Genomic DNA, 19,593 nt, shown 5'->3' on the forward strand with positions numbered 1-19,593 from the left:
GTTGAGTTTTAGTCATGTTTATTGCCCCAGTGAGTAAAATCCTCTAAGATCCCAAGCAAAACAATGCAGTGAAATGTTACGTGGTTCTGGAAAAAATTTACACTCTGAAATCTAGGAAATTATTATAGTGGGTTTCTAACTTTTGTTTCAATAGAGTAAAAGATGTCCTAATGACACAGAATTCAAAAAGTTAACAGTTTTTTGACAAAACAAGGGAACTAAATTCTAGCCTGCTCATGGTTCTGAGACTGAAGTCTCCCTTTGTTAAACAGGGGCATGAATGGGGGGTTTCCAAGATCCAGACTAATCCCCCTCCAGCCTCCCCCCCACCTTCCACCCATGTTGTCAAAAGATTGAGGGGTTTCAGAAACTATTTTTTACCCTGCAAGCTGAAGTTATATACAGTCAAACCTTGGTTCTCGAAAGTCTCCCATCTTGAACAATTTGGTTCTCAGCCAAGTTGTTCACGGAAAAAATGTCTGGGTTAACTTCTCTTAGGCCACAAACAAAGGAGAGAATGCACCAGTATGAGTCAGTTTACAGCTAAACCTTGCCTTGTTAACATCTCAGGAAATTGTGCTGTGAGTGTGTGTGTGTGTGTGTGTGTGTGTGTGTGTGTGTGTGTGGTGCTTTTGTTGCTGGCAAGTGCATGATTAGCACAATTTTAAAACATAAAGAGGCTATTAAGAGTGCTAAGGCTGCTAAGGTGTGAAGGGCAATTAAAGAGGCAGAAAAGATGTTGTTGATTTGGGTAAAGCAAAAACAGTTAGCCAGTGGCAGCATTTCAGAGGCAGTGACATGTGAAAAAGCGAAGATGCTGCCTGCTGACCTCCTGAGAGACACCCCTGGAATGAGTGCTGAATGTGGTTCCTTTAAGGCTGGTAGGGAGTGGTTCGTTAAATTTAAGAAGTGTTGTTTATAGATTTAAAAGTACATTAGACATGTACTGCATATAAGAAAGGTTAAAGAAAGAAATCATTTGGGGGTCTGGAAAGGATTAATTCAATTTATATTTTTCCTAATGAGAAAAAAAATCATTCGATTTTTGAACAAATTGTTTCTCAAACAGCCTTCCAGAACAAATTAAGCTCAAGAGCCAAGGTTCCAATGTAGTGTCCTGTCCTGATTTAGCTGAAATTCCCTCAGTGGGCCAGATACTGGCCACCTCATAGAATAGGATGAGTCAGGTGAGGGCCTGAGCAACAGGGGTGTTACCGTGGGGCTGGCTGGAGTGTTGGGGAAGGAAGATGTCAGGGAGCCCAGGCAGGGGTGCTGCTCTAGCAGGGCCAAGGGGAAGGTAATCTAGATGGGATTCATGCTTAGTATTTGCCTATGTTTTTATATTTTATTTTATTGTTTTTAAATTATCATACAGAACATTGGCTTTTCCCCTCTGGTATTTAGCTGTATATGTTTTAACACATACACAGTTGTGGATGGCCTTCATAATTAGGATCGAGCACATCTCCCCGCAAACCTCTCTATTGTTATAATGACATCCTGGTCCCCGTTCATGCCCCTGACAAACCCTGATTTATTCTCTATCATGATAGTGTTGTTATTTCAGGAATATTACACGGAATCGGATGGGCTGTATCCCTTTGAGGCTGTCTTCTCTCAGTGGGAGAGGTTTTTCTGTTACTGGCTGGACTCACAGCTCTCTCCTTCCTGCTCCTGGGCATGTGCATTGTAGATACTCCACAATTTGCTTATCTCTCCCCTCCACTGAAGGAGATTGGGGTGTTTGTAGCTTTTGGTTTTCACCAATAATGCTGCTACAAACGTCTGTAGGCTTTGGCCACACTGGCTTTATCCTACGAGAAAGATCAGATGGAATCAGTGAAAACCCCTGGAGATGAAAATAAAATGTCCGTTAGGTGCCTGTCAAGATCTAGTTGTCAGGAGGTCTAGAAGACAAGATCTGAGAGGAAGCAGGAAGCAGGCCGTGAGGTGTCACCTGAGCGTGAAGGCGGCAGGAGATGTTTTCCTCGCATACAGTTCTGGAGCTGCCACCTTTGCCAGAAGGAGGCGCTGTGGCAGTGAGGTGTCAGGGGAGAGATGAGAGGGCAGGGTCGGGGAGAGGTGGCTGTATGGCAAAATGGCCCAGCACGTTAGAGAATAGCTGAAAATAGGTGAATGTGTTTCTAAGATGTACAGTCCCCTCCCGTGCAGGCGGAGAAAGAAGCTGTATGTGTTTGTGGCTAAAGCTGCCTCCCGTGTAGCCACAGCCACACATGAAAGGCAAGGAACGCAGGCTTGGCTCAAACCCACATTTTCACAGGAAATGACCAAAGACCTCTTAATACACTCAGTTCTGGGCCTGTTTTTGAGCCAAGGCTCTGTGGGCCTGTTTGGTTTCATAGACCTATTTGTTTAATTATTTGATAGTAATCTTCCCAACCAATCATGGTTGGGCCTGCTAGAGGGATGGGGATTAGATCAAGGAATTCAACCCCCTGGAAACTTCTGAGCAGAACTCAATAGGGAAAAAGGAAAGAAGGAGGGGACCAGAGAGATGCCACTGCCAGAGGCCTCTCTCGGTGCCTCATTCTGGCCCCGCACTATTGTGTAGAAAGCTTTCAATCCGACACCAAACATCAACTCACTGCATTCCTCCAACTGTGTGTTCGGCACAGTCAGCAGTCAGGGCACCTCCTGCCGTCAGCCCTGCCCTGGCCTTGGTGTCGCCATTTCCACCTCCTCATCCTCTAACCAAGTTCTAGAGACTGAACGCAAAGGATGGGCTTGTTCTGATGGTAGCCTTCTTTGAGCAGGTGCCCACTTTTTCAGGTAGCTTTGGGAGCCAGGCCGTCCAGTGGGCTGGTGTGCCTGCTGATGCCTCAGGGACTGCCTGGCCTGGCGCCTGCAGACACTGGCGCGCACTGGCACGCCTGGCCACTCAGGTGCATGCACCATTGATTATAGCTTCATCTGGCTCAGAGCCTCCTGCTCCTTGGCCTCACTGGGGCCCCTGACGAATGAACTGGATCTCGGTTATTTCTCATTCATTTCTGATCTCAGTAACAGTGAGTCGTGTCCTCTTGGCTCAGCCTGGGAAGGAAAAAGACTTTGTTTGCATTATGAATAAAGACATTCGTTCCAATATTAATAACCCCAAACTAGAAGTGTTAGGGAAGTGGTGTTGTGAAAAGAGCATTAGGAAAGTATTGGTTTTTTTCTCTTGGGGCAGTCGCCATGTTTACAATAATTTTGAAATGTATATGCAGGGTTCTTAGAAATGCAAAGGTAGTGAAATAAATAGGGACTAAAGGTCTGTGTCTGAAACTGAAGGCCAGAATGACTTGTGTAGAAGGCATGAGTGTGTGAGGAGATGAGAATAGCAGCTCTGAGAGAAGTTTGTTCTAGGCCTTCAGTAACTTCCCTCAGGCTAACTCCTTCCCTCCAGGTCTTTATCTCCCTCATTCATATCTCCCTCAACAGTCCTTCCAGATCTTTTTTTTTCTTCTAAATATTTATTTTTATTGATTTCAGAGAGAGCGAGGGGGAGAGAAAGAGAGAGAGAGAGAGAGAGAATAATTGCTCGGCTGCCTCTTCCATGCCCCCTACTAGGGATGGATCCCACAACCTGGGCATGTGCCCTGACCGGGAATCGAACAATCGAACCGTGACCTCCTGGTTCATGAGTCAATGCTCAACCACTAAGCCACGCCAGTTGGGCTAAAGGTCTTTACAGTGCTAAACTGAGGCCTGGTTTGAGATCATCCTTCTTGTAAGAGAGGTAGAATTCAGAGAAGTCGGCTGTTTCTTTCCTGGGTTATTTATGTATTTATTTGTCTCTAGGTTGCTGCTTTGGAATTTCTCATGTTTTCCCAAATTTCACAGACCAAAGAAAGGCCTACCAAATTGAAAGAAAAAGAGAACCATTACATTGTTATCACTCCAGCTGTTGGTAGATTGATTTTTTTAAAATATATTTGTATTGATTTCAGAGAGGAAGAGAGAGGGAGGGAGAGGTAGAAGCATCAATGATGAGAGAGAATCACTGATCGGCTGCCTCCTGCATGCCCCCTACTGGGGATCAAACTTGAAACCCGGACATGTGCCCTTGACCGGAATCGAAACCAGGACACTTCAGTACATAGGCCAACGCTCTATCCACTAAGCCAAACCATCTAGGGCAGTAGATTGATCTTAACAGGAGTTGCCGGTCACTGACTATGTTGGTTTTCTATTGCCGTGTAACCAATTACTACAAACTTAGCAGCTTACAACAGCACAGATTTATCACCTCACAGTTTCCATGGGATGGGGTCCAGCACAGCCTGCCTGGTCCTCTGCTCAGAGCCTCACAAGCTGCTGTCAAGGTGTTGACTGGGGCTGGAGTCCCATCTGAGGCCTGGGGTCCTCCTCCAAGGTTTGTGGTTATTGGCAGAGCTCACTTCCTTGCAGCTGTAGGACTCATGGTGGCCTGCTGCTGCTTCGGAGCCAGCAGGATAATCATTCTCCTACACTGAGCTCAGGAAAGGCCTCAGCCCACTCTAAGTGGCTCACCTGATTAGGTCAGGCCCAACCAGGCTAATCTCCCCATTGATGAACTCAAAATCATCTGATTTGGGACCTTCATGACATCTGTAAAGTTCTGTCACCCTTGCCATGTAATGGAACCCAGGCATGGGAGTGTTCTGCCTATACTCAAGGAGAGGGGAGTACAGAGTACCTGACTAACGGGGTGGGATCTTGGGGTTCATGCTGCTTACACCACAGAACGTTTTTCTCAACTGAACTTGTTATCTGTCTTCCTTTGCGCCCATAATGTTATAATCACGGTCACTGGCTACCATGTAGAACAATGCTCTGAGGGCCTTGAGACAGTTCCCTAAGACATGTCTGTGTCCTATTCTTTCTCCATCCAGACGTTGTCAGGATTGCCAGACCAAGATACCTTCTACGACGTGGTGGACTGCCTGGAGGAGCTGGGCATTGCGACCGTGTCCCAGCGGCACTTGAACAAGAAAGGGACTGACCTGGACTTAGTGGAGCAGTTGAACATTTATGAGGTAACAGAACATGCCTTTTGTAAGGCATCTCCCAGCTTGGACAAATGTCAGAGGCCAAGGTCAACATACTCTAGACCTGTGTTTCCAAGTGTGTTGCAGCAGCAGTTTTCCCAATGCACGTTCTCAGGCCCAGGCCCAGGCCTCCTGAATCAGAAACTCTGTGAGTGGGCCCAGCAGTCTGTCTGCACAAGCCTCCTGGTGATTGTGAAGCACGCTCAAGTGGGAGAAGCGCTGATCTAGCAGAAACTTGGTAACTTGCTTCCTTGCTTATTTATTTATTTATTTATTTATTTATTTATTTATTTATTGCTATTTTAAGTTAAAGAACATGCATCCTACCAGCAGTACTTTCATTCAGGGTGAGGAAGAGATATAAATATATATATATATATATATATAGAGAGAGAGAGAGAGAGAGAGAGAGAGAGAGAGAGAGAGAGCGCGAGAGTTCTTACACTGAGTAGGGGTTTAACTTCAGGCAGGGCCTGCTACATAATTTGTAGGGCAAAATAAAAATGAAAGGGGGAATACTGCTGTTAAAAATACTAAACATCTTTTTACTTTCTTCCCTGGTCCTTCTCACCTTGTTATGGTGTCTTTTTATTTGCTGTTAATGTCATTGTAAGGACAGAAAAGTTAACATTTTAAAGCATCAGCAGGAGTTTTACTGTTCATTGATATTGTGCACTGCCCGTTGAAAATGCAATTATAGGAGCTTCTAGCCTGTGTGCAGAATCAGCAGAATGTGGAGTCCACCCCTCCTGCATGCACAGGTATTTTGTTCTTACCGGAACAGGGAAGAACTGTGAAAACTAGCTCAGCTATTTTTATTTCATTTCTTGGTATGTGCTCATTTTGTCAACACTCTATCTTCAATTCACTGATGACTAAGAAAGGCTAAAAGGAAAACGAACTGTGGGCTATGGGCTGTCCTATCTTCTCATTTTTTTATATGTTATCATTTCAGCATAAGAGGTTGGCTAATATGGGAAAGTAACACTGTTGAGAAAGGGTAGGATAGAACCTTTGCATTACCATCTCTCTCATTTAAAGCAAGTTCTGGTTTTAATGGAAAGCATGGCCTCTGGGGCTGTCAGTGACTCTGCTTAGCTATTCAGAGGTGTGACACACTCACCTTGTACTCACTTGTCGTCTCACTGAACGCCCATGTATCAGGGTCTACCAGAACTCTATGCTTATGGGCGTGTGGAATGGCAGACATGCATATTGCGCCTACTTCCTCCAGCATGCACCTGCTCCATCGTCCTACTGGACTTTACTTACAAAACCAAATTTAAAATTAAAAATAATAAGAATTTCAAGATGGTGAAAGCAGAGCCCTTGGAGTCCTGTACACATGCCTATGAAGCAGGCCCTGCTTTGGGTTGTGCATCATAGCTTAATGGCCTGTTGACTTGAGCCCTAATTGCTTCCAGTGGGCCAAATGCCCCCTGTTATTCAAGTTATTGATCTATTCAAGTTATTGACTATTGACTATTGTCTGGACTCTAAATGAAGGTTGGAGCACATTTTGTGAGGAGCAAATTACATTCCTTGTTGCTAAGCCTCCTCATCCCAGTTTCCTTCCATGGCCAGTGGGGGACAGAATCTGGAGACATGTTTCCTCTTGGGTGGTGTGAGGTCTGAAGGTCTGAGAACCAGGAGAGCCAGTGATGTAAGTTCCCCTTGGAGTGCAGAGGCAGGAGGAAACACTGTCCCAGCTTAAAACCCTTGGGCAGAAAAAACGAATTCTCTCTTGCTCAGCCTGTGTTACCCTCAGGCTTTCACTGGCCTGAAACAGGCCCCCCACACCAGGGAGGGCAGTCATTTTACTCCGTTTAAGCACTTTGAATGTTAATCTCATCGAGAACCCCCGCACAGACCTATCCAGAACATTGTTTGACCAAATATCTGGGCATCCTGTGACCCAGTCAACTTGATACACACAATTAACTACTCTAGGCCCTGGGACACAGCAGCCACCTAGTCAGTCAAGGCCACTGTCCTAAAGGAGCACTTATTCTGATGGGGTGCAGACAGTGACCAAGTACATGAATAAGCTGAGAATCTGAGATTGTGAGCATGAAGAAAAGAGGATGAGGTGGGGTGAGAAACTGAGGTGTGGATGAGGAAGGCCCATCTGAGATGACAGCCTAAAGAGACAGTGTCATAGAGAAGGGCACTGGAGGAGAATCCAGCTTGGCAGGTGTGAAGAGTCTAAAGGAGATTGGTGTGACTGGAGGGTAAGGCCTGGGAGAGCAGCAAAAGCAGAGGCTGGTGAGGTTGGCATCCTGCAGGTGCTACATCCCATGGGGCCTTCTCTGCTCTCTCCTTCTTCCTAACTCCCTGCAGCTGAAAACAAGGTGATCCCCCTGAGAGTCATATCTGACTATGTCATTTCTGTTGAAGAAAACAAATAATATTGAGTGAATGAACGGATATGTGAGTGAATAAATGAAACCCTTTTTCATGGCCAGCAGGACATAGCCCAAACTGCTTGAATTAGTACAAGGGCCTACACAGTCTGTGGCCTCATACCCACGTGGCCTTTCCTTTTGCCATTCCTGAATGTCTGAAGTTGCAGCCATGTTCAATATTTCCTCTTTCTCGAATGTGAAAGACAGGTCTTTGGAGACCTTCTCTTGACCCATTCTCTTTTCTGCACCTGGAGTATTCTTCCTTCCAGTTCTCAAGTTAGCAAACGCGTACTCCTCCTGTGGGAGTCACCTCAGGTGTCTTGCATCCATGGGGTTTCCTTGGCAAGGTAAAAGGGGTCCCTGCTGCTTGTCCCCTACACATTGTTTCTAACCCAGGGAAGAGCACTAGCTTATGTTCACACCCTGGACTGAACAGTCCTCAGGATGTACCAGTACTTGCTTGTCTGTTTCCCTTTGAGCTACTCTACGTCAGATGTCTCATTCCTCTCTCTAGCTCCAGTACACAGCAGCACACCTGCCCAGAGTAGAAGTTCAGTAAGTGCTCAAACGTCTCTTTTAATACCACATGTCTATGACAAGGTGTTTGTCAGATGCTGGGTTGAAGGAAGGGCATGATTTAATCAGAAAGCAGCTAACCTTAGAGGGAAGATGCCCTGAGTACTAACTCAAGGTGACAACTGAGTGCTGTATATACCAGGTGAAGCCAGGATTTTTATTTTGTTCTGAAAGCTAATGCAGTTTAAAAAAAAAAATTTATTGCCTCAGGACAACTACATTCAGTATACACAGGGCAGCAAGAAGGCCTGTAAGCAAAGCCAATATTTTCCTCTATGAATGTTTGTAAGCAATTAAAGAAAACTTGGTTGGGCTTCTAGAATTCTTCCTAATAGTGGAAGATATCTGGTGACCATATGTCCTGGACGTTCTGGGGACAGGCCCAATTCCATGTAATTTAATTCCATTTCAGAAAGGTGATTTAATCGATGTTTCATTCATTTGAATTTTTATAGCTTTATATAATTTTACAAATACGTAAATTCACAAATCAAAATAAAAAGAAATCTTTTGTCAGATTATGTGTTCTAACTTTCAGTTCTCAAAATGCAGTCCTAGTAATGGGAAAGGCATCTTAAGGCTGGAGACTTTGGAGGTGAGGGGTAAATGGTACTTTTAGAAATAATTGACTATTAGGTTAACCTCTTAAGATCCTTCTTTGTTGTAGGGGATAAAAAATGTCTATCAGTTAGCTCTTGGGCATAACAAATATGCCAAAAACTTCATAGCCCGAAATAGCAAGTGTTGTTTATGGTTCTGTGGGTCAGAAATTCAGACCTGGTCCAACTGAGAGATTCTCATGCAACTGCAGTCATCTGATGGCTGGACTGGGGCTAAGGGTCTATGGCCTGATGAACCTGGTTTGGCATTTGATGCTGGCTGTTGACTGGGCCAGGCTAGCCTACACCTCTTCATATGATAGCCACATTTTAGAAGGGAAAGTCCCAAAACACCAATACTTTTCAAGCCTCTGTTTGCATCGCATTTGCTGATGTCCCATTGGCCAAAGGAAGTCACGTGGATAATCCTGGACTCAGTGTAGGAGGGGGCTACGCAAGGATAAGTGCTATTCTCTGGGAGCCTAGCACTGTTATGGTCTGCCACAACCTGTCAGCAGCTTAGTTCCTTTTTGTTTTTCTTTTTAATATATTTTTATTGATTTCAGAGAATAAGGGAGAGGGAGAGATAGAAAAATCAATGATGAGAGAGAATCATTCATCGGCTGCCTCCTACATGCCCCCTACTGGGGATTGAGCCTGCAACCCCGGTGTGTGCCCTTGACCAGAATCACACCCGGGGACCCTTCATTCCATAGGCTGATGCTCTATCCATTGAGCCAAACCAGCCAGGACATTTAGTTCCTTTTTGAAATTGTACCAGGACTGGCATCAACTTCACTTAAAAGCTCAATTAAGTTGTGTGCATATGAATTAAAATGAAAATGTGGAATAGCAATATGGAAAAGGCTCGCATCTGTTATATAAAGATGGCTGCCAGTCATGGTTGTTAGTAGTAGTGTAACAATATCAAGTCAAAGAAATGCTAATAGCTTTTGGCCTCCATCTGGAATGTTGAGATTGTTAAATATTAAGAAATTAAGAGAATAGTGGTTATGGTTTTTAGAAATCCTAATCTTTTGGTTATTATATGGAAATGTTTACAAATGAAATGATATAATCTTGGATTTACCTCTAAAGAAAAACTGGCTCTGTAGGGTTGGGGCCCACAGGGAATGGGGTGTAAATGAGACAAGATTGGCCAGGAGTTGATCACTGTTGAGCTATCACAGGTGATGAGCACATCACAGTCTTTATACTCTTCAACATACTTAGTGTGCTTTTGAACATTTCCACAATAAAACATTAGAAAGAATGCTCAGGTCATTCGGTAGCCTCAAGGGCTGGTGAGAGTTGTCACAGATGCCACCTTGAACTGCTCCTACCTGCTTTCTCAGTGGGGTGGGGCAGGGAGTAGGAGCAGTCAGTGCTCAATTATGGAATCTGCTTGCTCCTTATCTGGGTTTTAGTTTACAGTATTCCACAGTTAATTAAAAGAGTGAGAAGGGGTCCAGCAAATGAATCACTGCATCATTTGGGCGAGAGTAAGGATCTTCCAGGACAGGGTTGCTCTCACCCATGGAGGACGCTTGCTGCACTTAGAATTAACTAGATTCCACACCACAGGCTCTGAATACGTCTCATAGTGAGTTCTGTCCTCTCCAGGTGTTTTCTGGCTCTTAGGGTTCTTGCCTCTAATCTGTAGGGCTCCCTAGAACCAAAAGAATTTGGAACTGTCACTATAGCCCTAATGTAAATGTGAAATCTCTCTTCCTGTCATCAGCAGACACTGGTGAGTCTAGGAATTATCTTGTAAAAACAAAACCATGAGCGAACATCAGCACCAATTTCATGTTTTGTTCCTGACTGCCAAGCCCAAGCTCTGCCCCTCCCACCCCTCCATGCACTCCCCTTGTTTTAAGGAAATGGATGTTTTGCTGAGGATCTGAACTTAGAGAGGCTCCCATTGAATTCCACTTTATGGTGTTGCTTTGATAATTTTTCCAGATTTTTTTTCCCATTTAAACTCTCTGATTGTCTCTACCTTTCTTGACAAAAGGCAGTTGAACTGGGTTTCACTTCATTCACGCAGGGAACTGGGAGCCGAATGCTATTTGATCTTTGGATCTCTGAGGTTAGACAAGGAATTAGAACTATCTGAACTCTACTCTAGCCCCTAATCTTATTATTCCAAATGTGTGCTTAATAAGAAGCAGAGTCAATACCCAGGTCAGAATAAGTTCAAATGGTCTAGAATTTTTATCTCAAAATGAAGAAAAAGTAATTGACAGGAACTATTTAATATTTAAAAACACTGTCCTTGGTTTGGTACATAATCATCTTCAAACTTTCCCCAGAGAATGCCATTTAGAGCGTTGAAGTTGAGATGATAAATGTGATTAACCAAATGCATCATTTCTTAGTTCTTCCAGTTAAACCAGACAGGGGACCCTTAGGAACAAACTTTCAAATGAGATTTTATAACAACAGAGCTTTTTCTGAACTCATATCAATTTTTACTTCAACCCCCCCAAAATGATGTCTGGTTAGTATATTCAGAGACACAAAAAAGTCAAAATAGTCTTAAATTGCCTTTCTATATCTGAGAATTTGTTATAAAATGTATCTGGCACAGAGACAAGAGTTTTCACTAAATCGACCTTCTCTAGATGCTGGAGCTGGAGGGGATGGAGATGGGGCTGATAAAGGGTGGGTGCTGTCCTGTGAAAAAGCCATGTCTCAGGTGCTCATTCCTCAGAACTGGCACGAGAGTGGCCATCTGGCCTTGACTCAGTGAAGCCCACCTTGTTTGATGAACAGTGGACATAGGGGATCACTGATTTTGCAGTAGCCAGATTTTCTGAGAATGGGTGATATAGGCCATCTGGTGTGATTATCTCTCTGTCTTTATATTACTTCTCCATTCTCATATCAGGACCAAGTTGTGAAATGTGACTAAGAACACCCAAAGGCTGGATCACTTGCATCTTTGGGGTCGTGAGACTATGGGACTCCGTGGTTGCCAAGTCAGAGAGACTGCTGGACTTGGTGGGGCCTGGCTTACCTGGGCTTGGAGGTGTCTGATCCACCAATCCTGTGTGATGGAGGAATTTGTGGGTATCCAAGGCCCCTTCATCTGAAGACATAGGTTGGGGAAGGACAGTCATAGTGAGTACCAGCCACAGGGAATGCCCTACTCTAGCTGCTTTACACAAATAACCCTAATGTAAGTTATTCCTATTACAAACCTGCCAATGCAATTCTATTTTCCTCATTTGGTGAGCTAGAGAGAGGGCAGGCCATTTGCTACAGGTCACACCCGTTGGTTAATGGCAGAGTCAGCTTGCTGTGTACACAAAAGCCTGGTTCGTGACAGCTTGTGCCCTTCTTACTGTCCAGTTTTGGAGAATGTAGGTATAAAAAATTAAAGACGCTGGAGATACAGATGGATCTCCAGGTGGCTCAGTTTGTTGGAGCAACATCCTGTATACCAAAAGGTTGTGGGTTCTATTTCTGGTTACAGGTTCTATCCCCGGTCAGAGGCAAACTATCGATGTTTCTCTCCCTCATATTGATGTGTGTTTCTCTCTCAACATGTCCTCAGGTGAGGCTTAAAAAAGATCTGTGGGTGAGGTTATTCCCTCACCTGGATCTGCGGCTCCCACCCCCGCAGAATCCTTGCTGTGCTCTGCTTAGCTCCCTCGTTGGGAAAGCAAGCTCAGGAACCATCAGGAACCACTGGGCTTCAGAGGGGCCTCTGCCTCCTGGGTCCGAGAAATGGCAAAGCTGGGCTCCAGGATAAAGATGCCATCTGATTACAGAACATTCCTCAGACCTGCTCGGGACGTTGTTTGCCCTTTTTGTATCCGATTGATTGGGAAATGCACCGTGGCAGGCGTCTTTCAGTTTGCAGACTGGGCTTTGGGTGGGTGTGGCTGTAGGACCTTGCAAAGCTGAGGCTGCAGGTTGGGGAGAGACTGTACATTCTCATTAGGACGAGCCTGAGATGCACAGCCCCCCCCTCCCCCCCCCCCCCGCCCAGGGGCTATGAAAGGATGTCAAGTCTGACCTTCACTGGGCGTTCTCTGCTTTTGCAGGTGGCACTGCGGCATGAGGACGGTGATGAGACGGCTGAGCCACCCCCCAGTGGGCGTCGGGACCGGAGGAGGGCCAGCCTGTGTTCCGGGGGCGGTGTGGGCGAGCAGCGGGGCCTGGACCGTAGGCGCAGCCGCAGGCACTCAGTGCAGAGCGTCAGGGGTCCCCTGTCGGCCCCCACCAGTCCCTGCTCCCAGGCAGCTCCAGGATTCAAGCCCAGTCAAGTGCGGGATCTCCGTGAAAAGTAAGCATTCAGTTGGAAAAGGGTGCAAAGATATGAGGGAGGGAGGCCCCAACTCCCCAGGTGCCTACCACCCTCACCCCTTGCTCCCCTGCCTCTTCTCTACCATTAAAACACCGCCCACATTCCCTCGGGACTACCCAGGGCACGGTGGCCCTGGTGACAAGCACAGATTTGTTTTTATAACCCCATGAACTCTCTAATTCACCCACTTGTGTTTTTATATCATTTAATATCAAAGTTAACATCTGCTTTTAAAAGCGGTGCTTTATCAAATGGAAAAGAATCCAAAACACAAAGCTTTGGCCTGGAAATAAATGGTAGGCCACCACATAAATGTGAGAGTCTTGAGATACTCATGACAATACATAGTTGAGGCTAAGTGAAATAGTACAGATCTCTGAGTTTTAATCTATTCGTGCATAAATATAAAATATATAATTGTATATACATATAAAGTTTCAGTAAATACAAATGCCATCACTTAGTCAGTCATACAGCAAGCATTTTTATTAAGTGTCTATTATAGGCCAGGACTGTTTGAAGCCAAGAAGAGATGATTGGAAAGAGGTGATCTCTGTCCATAGGAACCTCACATCTGGGCTGGGAGAAAGAAAGAATGAGGAAAGTCGATAGGAAGAAATGGATAGACTGACAATTTCATGAGAAATTGTGCATATTAAAAATATACAGTTTGACAAAAGCCAAGAGAATGCAAAAGTGGTTCCATAAAACACAGGTGCGGCAAAAGGATGGCCATGCTGCCCTGGGGCCTGGGGCCAGTTCTGTCTTCCCGATGCTGTCAGTTTACTAGGATGATGGGGTTCTATGGACCAGTCCATGCCGACCTAGTCCACTAGGCTGATACACTAATGCCAGTGCCCCTCTTCTTGCTACCCAGGGTGGAAGCCCTGCTCATTTCATTTGGGTGGAGCATTTTCCCCATCATGGAGATCCACCTGGAGCCAAAAGTAGGTCAGGAGGCTGCATGGTGGACAAGAACAAAACTCAGAATAAGTTGGGTGACCATAAGAGAGTGATCAAGATATGTCTCTTCCTCTCCATGCCTAAAGGACCAACCACCCCCATGGCTACAGAGAAGTGCCCTGAGTGGTCTGATATTCACAGAATCACTTAACGGATGAGCCAGCCCATGCCTTTGGGTGTCTTCTCTTGCAGGTGGAGGAGGGCATTGGTCTGGGAGTGATGTGCAAGGCACTGTCTATGTTGACACCCTTCTCTACCATCAGCCTCTAGCTACAGGTTTTTCTGTTTCTGAGAGTCTGTGTACAACAAGCTCTATTTTAGTGAAAAGAATACCAGAACTTCTAAACAGATTGATGAAAAAGAACATCTACTGTGGACATTGCACTTTGTGATTAAGATCTTCAAGAAACTCAGGCAATGTTCAAAAGGCCCTTGAAGCTCTCTCTAGCTCTGCTTCTAGTTAGTTAACTTTTGAAAAATCAACATGGAGAGAGTCGAGGAAAGTGTTCACAATGGGCTGAAATTAAACCCACCAAAGATGCTGAGGGTAAGAGATAGGAGACCTTGTTAGCAGCACTTGGTGATCTTTTACTTGTGTAAACATGACTTGTGTCATGTTTGTTCCTGTTCTGTTTCTTGCTGTTACACTTTTCAGAGGTCCCTATGTTGTGAGTTCAGGCAACAGTGCCCTGTGATAGGTAACGGCAGTGGAGTGGACCATCCTGGGAAGCGTTCCCAGTTTTGAGGCACTGGGCTGGGTGGGATCTGGAACAGGGAGGCCACAGATGCTGCTCTCAGTGCTGCTGTCTCAGTCTTTTCGACAGGGATGCTTTTCATTTTACTGAAATTATTACTTTCATGTACATTTTGTAGCATTTATTTGAGAAAAATACATTTTCTAGCTTGTAAAGGCAGATAAGTTTGTTTTTTTTTTAATTTTGTTTTATTGCTTAAAGTATTACAAAGAGTATTACATATGTCTCCTTTTTATCCCCCCCTTGACATTCCCCCGGCCTCCCCTACCCCCCAGTGTCTTATGTCCATTGGTTATGCTTATATGCATGCATACAAGTCCTTCAGTTGATCTCTTACTCCCCCCTCCCGCCCCCCAACCCTCCCCAGCCTTCCCGCTGTAGTTTGACAATCTGTTCAATGCTGCTCTAGGCAGATAAGGTTTTACATGTTGGTGATTACGATGTGGCTTCATCCATAAAGCCTGTTGGAGGAATTTTGCTTCATGGCCCCAAAACAACAGCACGATTTTGGCAGAGCTGGGAGTGGGATAGAGGGAAAGGGTGGCGAGAAGCAAAGTTGGAAAGGATCTCTGCATGCATAGCTTAGTCACCTGCTCAACATCTGTACCATTACCTTGGTACCAAGTAATCCATTGTGTTAGATTCCCTGTAGACCCTGAAAGACACAGAAGCATGCCTGACCTAGATTACTCTCCATCTACCTGAATGTTCTGGCCCGACGAACTGCTAACTTGTAGCAACATGTCCTCATACGCCACCCAGGAGGAATCTCAGGCAGGATTTTATATCTCTGTAACCCAGCCAATGCTGACATTTTTGAAAAGAAGATAAAAATGTTAGAGTCTAGAAAGAGATTCATGATGTCCTAAAATGTATATGTCAACCTGCCCTTAGATGGCCCTTCTACATCATGTGACCATTATATCATTTAACTCTCACAAGGACCCAGACAGGACAGGTGTCATCCTCACTCTACAAGTGAACAAGCAATTGGGGTTGGTGCCTTGAGACGAATCACAGGACTAGGTGGCTGAGCCATGGATTAAATCCAAGCTGTGGGTCTTTGCCTTTCAATGACTGAATTGGACAAAACCACTTCCCAACTAACCATTCTTAACATAGTCATTGAGTGAGATTTACCCTTCTGACATTTTAGAGAGGGTATTTGATTTATATGTCATACTGGTGTGTTCCTATTGAGGATAATAAAACTTCAAAGAGAGTTGAAAAGGAGAAAATCTCCAAGTCTCCTTATAGACTTAGGCCTGCTAGGCTATGTGTGCTGTAATCCTAAAGACTGGTAAAACTCAAAATTCATATTGCTTTGTTTTGGTTTCTGAAGAAATAGAGACTAAACCTCATCAAACACTTCCCAAATAAGATATGAGTTTATTGGTCATCTGTCACCTAAAAGTATCTTCGTGATTGTGTTTCATCTTTGTACTTAAATTTGGGGAGAAAAAATGTTGGTACTTTTCATTTTTTCCCCAAGAAAATTTATTTGTAGCATCTAATTAGTAAAAGAATGAGAGTTTCTGGTTTAAATGTAATCCTATTTAATAAAAGAGAAACATGGTAATTAGCATACGTCCACTACCCTTCCCATTGGCTAATCAGCAAGATATGCAAATTAACTGCCAGCCAAGATGGTGGCTGGCAGCCAGGCAGCTTGAAGCTAACATGAGGCTTGCTTGGCTTCAGTGACGGAGGAAACCAACGTTCCCTGCCTGCCTTGCCGGCCTCTGAGCTTGCAGTTTGAAACATTGTTATAAATATAGAAGCTAAACAAAACCCCAGAAACCTGCTTTCAGCCTGCCGGGATCTCAGAGCTGGAGTTGATACAGTGTTTCGATTATAGAACCCAAACAAATCAGATACCTGCTTTCAGCAGCAGAGGCCTCAGAGCTGGAGCCAGAGCTAAAGCTGGCCCAGAATAAAAAAAAGAAAGAAAAAAAGGAGTGGTTGGGAGCTTCAGTCACCCGCCAGCCTGAAAACAGCCCTCAGCCCCTCACCCAGACTGGCCAGGCACCCCAGTGGGGACCCCCACCCTGAAGAGTGTGTGACCAGCTGCAAACAGCCATCATTCCCTCACCCAGGTTGGCCAGGCACCCCCACCCTGATCCAGGACACCCTTCAGGGCAAACCAGCCAGCCCCCACCCGTGCACCAGGCCTCTATCCTATATAGTAAAAGGGTAATATGCCTCCCAGCACTGGGATCAGCAGAGCCGCGAGGCCTCCCAGCACTGGGATCAGCAGAGCTGCGAGGCCTCCCAGCACCGGGATCAGCGGAGCTGAGAGGCCTCCCAGCACCGGGATCAGTGTGACAGGGGCAGCACCCAAACCCCCTGATCGCCCTGCAGCTCTGTGTGTGACAGGGGGTGGGGCCACAACCTCCCTATCCGCCCTGCTCTGTTCATTACAGGGGAAGGCACCCCAACCCCCTGATCAGCCCTGCTCTGTGCCTGATAAGGGGGAGCTCCCCAACCCCCTGATCGCCCTGCGGCTCTGTGTGTGACAGGGTGCAGCGCCCCAACCCCCTGATCGGCCCTGCTCTGTGTGTGACAGGGTGCAGCGCCCCCCCCCCACCCCCCCCGCCACCACGGGTCCTGCTCTGTGTGTGATGGGGTAGAGCCATAACCTCCCCATCGGCCCTGCCCTGAGTGTGACAGTGGCGGTGCCCCAACCCCCTGATCGGCCCTGCTCTGTGGGTGATAGAGGGCAGCACCCCAACCCCCCCTCCACGGGCCCTGCTCTGTGTGTGATGGGGTAGAGCCATAACCTCCCTATCGGCCCTGCCCTGAGTGTGACAGTGGCGGCGCCCCAACCCCCTGATGGGCCCTGCTCTGTGTGTGACAGAGTATGGAGCCCCAACCCCCCTGATGGGCCCTGCTCTGTGCGTGACAGGGGGCAGTGCCCCAACCCCCTGATTGGCCCTGCTCTGTGCGTGACAGAGTATGGAGCCCCAACCCCCCTGATGGGCCCTGCTCTGTGCGTGACATGGGGTGGTGCCGCAACCTCCCCATCAACCCTGCCTTGAGTGTGACAGGGGGCGGTGCCCCAACCCCCCAATTGGCCCTACCCTGAGCGTGACTGAGGGTGGCATTGCAACCTCCCAATCAGCCCCGCTCTGTGCATGACAGGGGGCGGCGCCTCAACTCCCCAATCAGCCCTGCTCTGAGTCCAACCAGGGGCTGCACCTAGGGATTGGGCCTGCCCTCTGCCACCCAGGAGCAGGCCTAAGCCAGCAGGTCGTTATCTCCTGAGGGGTCCCAGACTGCGAGAGGGTACAGGTCGGGCTGAGGGACACCCCCCCAAAGTGCACAAATTTTTGTGCACTGAGCCTCTAGTAGTATATAATCATAGGACTAACAAGTCTTCAAGGTTGTCTGGCCCTGAGCAGGGCCCTCTCTGTGCACTCCAGGCTCAGGCTCTCTCCTTCCCGGGGTACCCTGTTCTATCTGGGATTTTTCTTCTTGTTAGGACAGTCATCTGACCTCAATTTGCTCCATAATGTTATAGCTCTATTACTGCTTAGCATTCCATTATATGGATAAAATTTCCCCATAACATTTTCTTGTTCATCCTGGTTCTCACCTCTGTCAGCAAACACCAGGTCTTGGTCCTGCTCTATATGTCATTCTTTCTGATCACGAGCATTATATGCACTTTCCATTTCATCCTGTTGATTTCCACACAACATTCCAACCCATAGAGGTAATGTCGAACTTCCTTCAGTCACTGATGTTAGTAGTTGTGCCATCCAGCTGTCAGGCTTGTATGTATTTTAGTACACATGGCACAGAAACCTGGCAGGTTATAGATGATGGCAGCTGATTGGGAGTGGATGGTACAGACTACTGCCACATGCCTCAACGGCAAGGGTAGCACACTTCCTCTGTCAAGGAGCAGATGGCAAATATGTTAGACTTTGCAGGCCAAGCGTTATTCAGACTACTCAACTGAATTCTGCCTTTGTAAAAGCAGCTGCCGTCAACAGGTAAGCAAGTGAGCAATGACTGCATTCTAGTGAAACTTTATTTATGGGCACTGAGATTGGAACGTTACGTGTCATGAAATATTCTTTTAAATCCCTCACCCCCCAACCATTTCAAAATGTGAAAAGCATTCTTAGCTGCTAGGCTGTATAAAAGCAGGTGGTAGGCCAGATTGGGCCTACGGTGTAGCTTGCCAACCCCTGTCCTGGGTTGTTGAGGGAAGTTGGGAGGGAAATGGCCTGGAATCAGCAAAGAGGAGTATGTGGGGTCTGAGAGAAGAACCCACCATGCTATGGAGAGGTCTGTAGAGAATAGCATCCTTAAGTTCAGGGTTAGAACAAGGAGTGAAGAGATCCTGGCTATAGGGGATTTGGCTGATGGTTGCTCATGAGTTTCCACAGCACAGTGGAATATTGAGGTAGGTACTATTATCTCCATGTGACAGGAGGGGAAACTGAGGCACGAAGAGTTGAAGTGTCGTGTCCAGAATCCCACAGCTAATATAGGGTGGAGCTGGCTTTAGAGTTCAGGAGGTCTGGCTTCGTAGTTCCCATCCTTCATGATTTTATTAAACAATCCCCTCTTTCCCCCTGTGAATCTGTAGGTATAAAACAAATTTACTGTGTACTTGGCATTAGTAATTCATAAATGCATGTTGCCATCTTTTCATATTATTAAGTTTAGATTTTTCATGTCAGTACGTTAAAAAAAAAGCATTGCTTCATGTTCCATTGTATGGAAATACCTTCATTCATTTTGCTATGGCTTGATTCCCGTTTTTCTGTAGTATCAAACTTGCTGTCACACACACACACACACACACACACACACACACACACACACACACACGTTTGTGCACATGTTAGCATTCTTTCTTGAGAGATTTTTACAAGTAGAATTCTAGATCAAGGACACAGACATTTTAAATATTGAAATCACCACGTTGCTCTC

General features: G+C 46.0%; 1 protein-coding gene across 13 annotated transcripts in view; it reads left to right on the forward strand.

Moving 5' to 3' along the window:
- The window catches only part of FHOD3 (formin homology 2 domain containing 3), a 393,487-nt gene that overhangs the window by 259,654 nt on the left and 114,240 nt on the right, over positions 1–19,593 (forward strand). For all 13 annotated transcript variants that reach the window (XM_059707132.1, XM_059707122.1, XM_059707123.1 and 10 more), the window contains exons 9-10: positions 4,875–5,018; positions 12,666–12,907. In XM_059707132.1, coding sequence (XP_059563115.1) covers positions 4,875–5,018; positions 12,666–12,907 — 386 coding nt within the window. The remainder of the gene's footprint in view (positions 1–4,874; positions 5,019–12,665; positions 12,908–19,593) is intronic.

Source organism: Myotis daubentonii, chromosome 8, assembly GCF_963259705.1.
Source record: "Myotis daubentonii chromosome 8, mMyoDau2.1, whole genome shotgun sequence".
NCBI lineage: Eukaryota > Metazoa > Chordata > Mammalia > Chiroptera > Vespertilionidae > Myotis > Myotis daubentonii.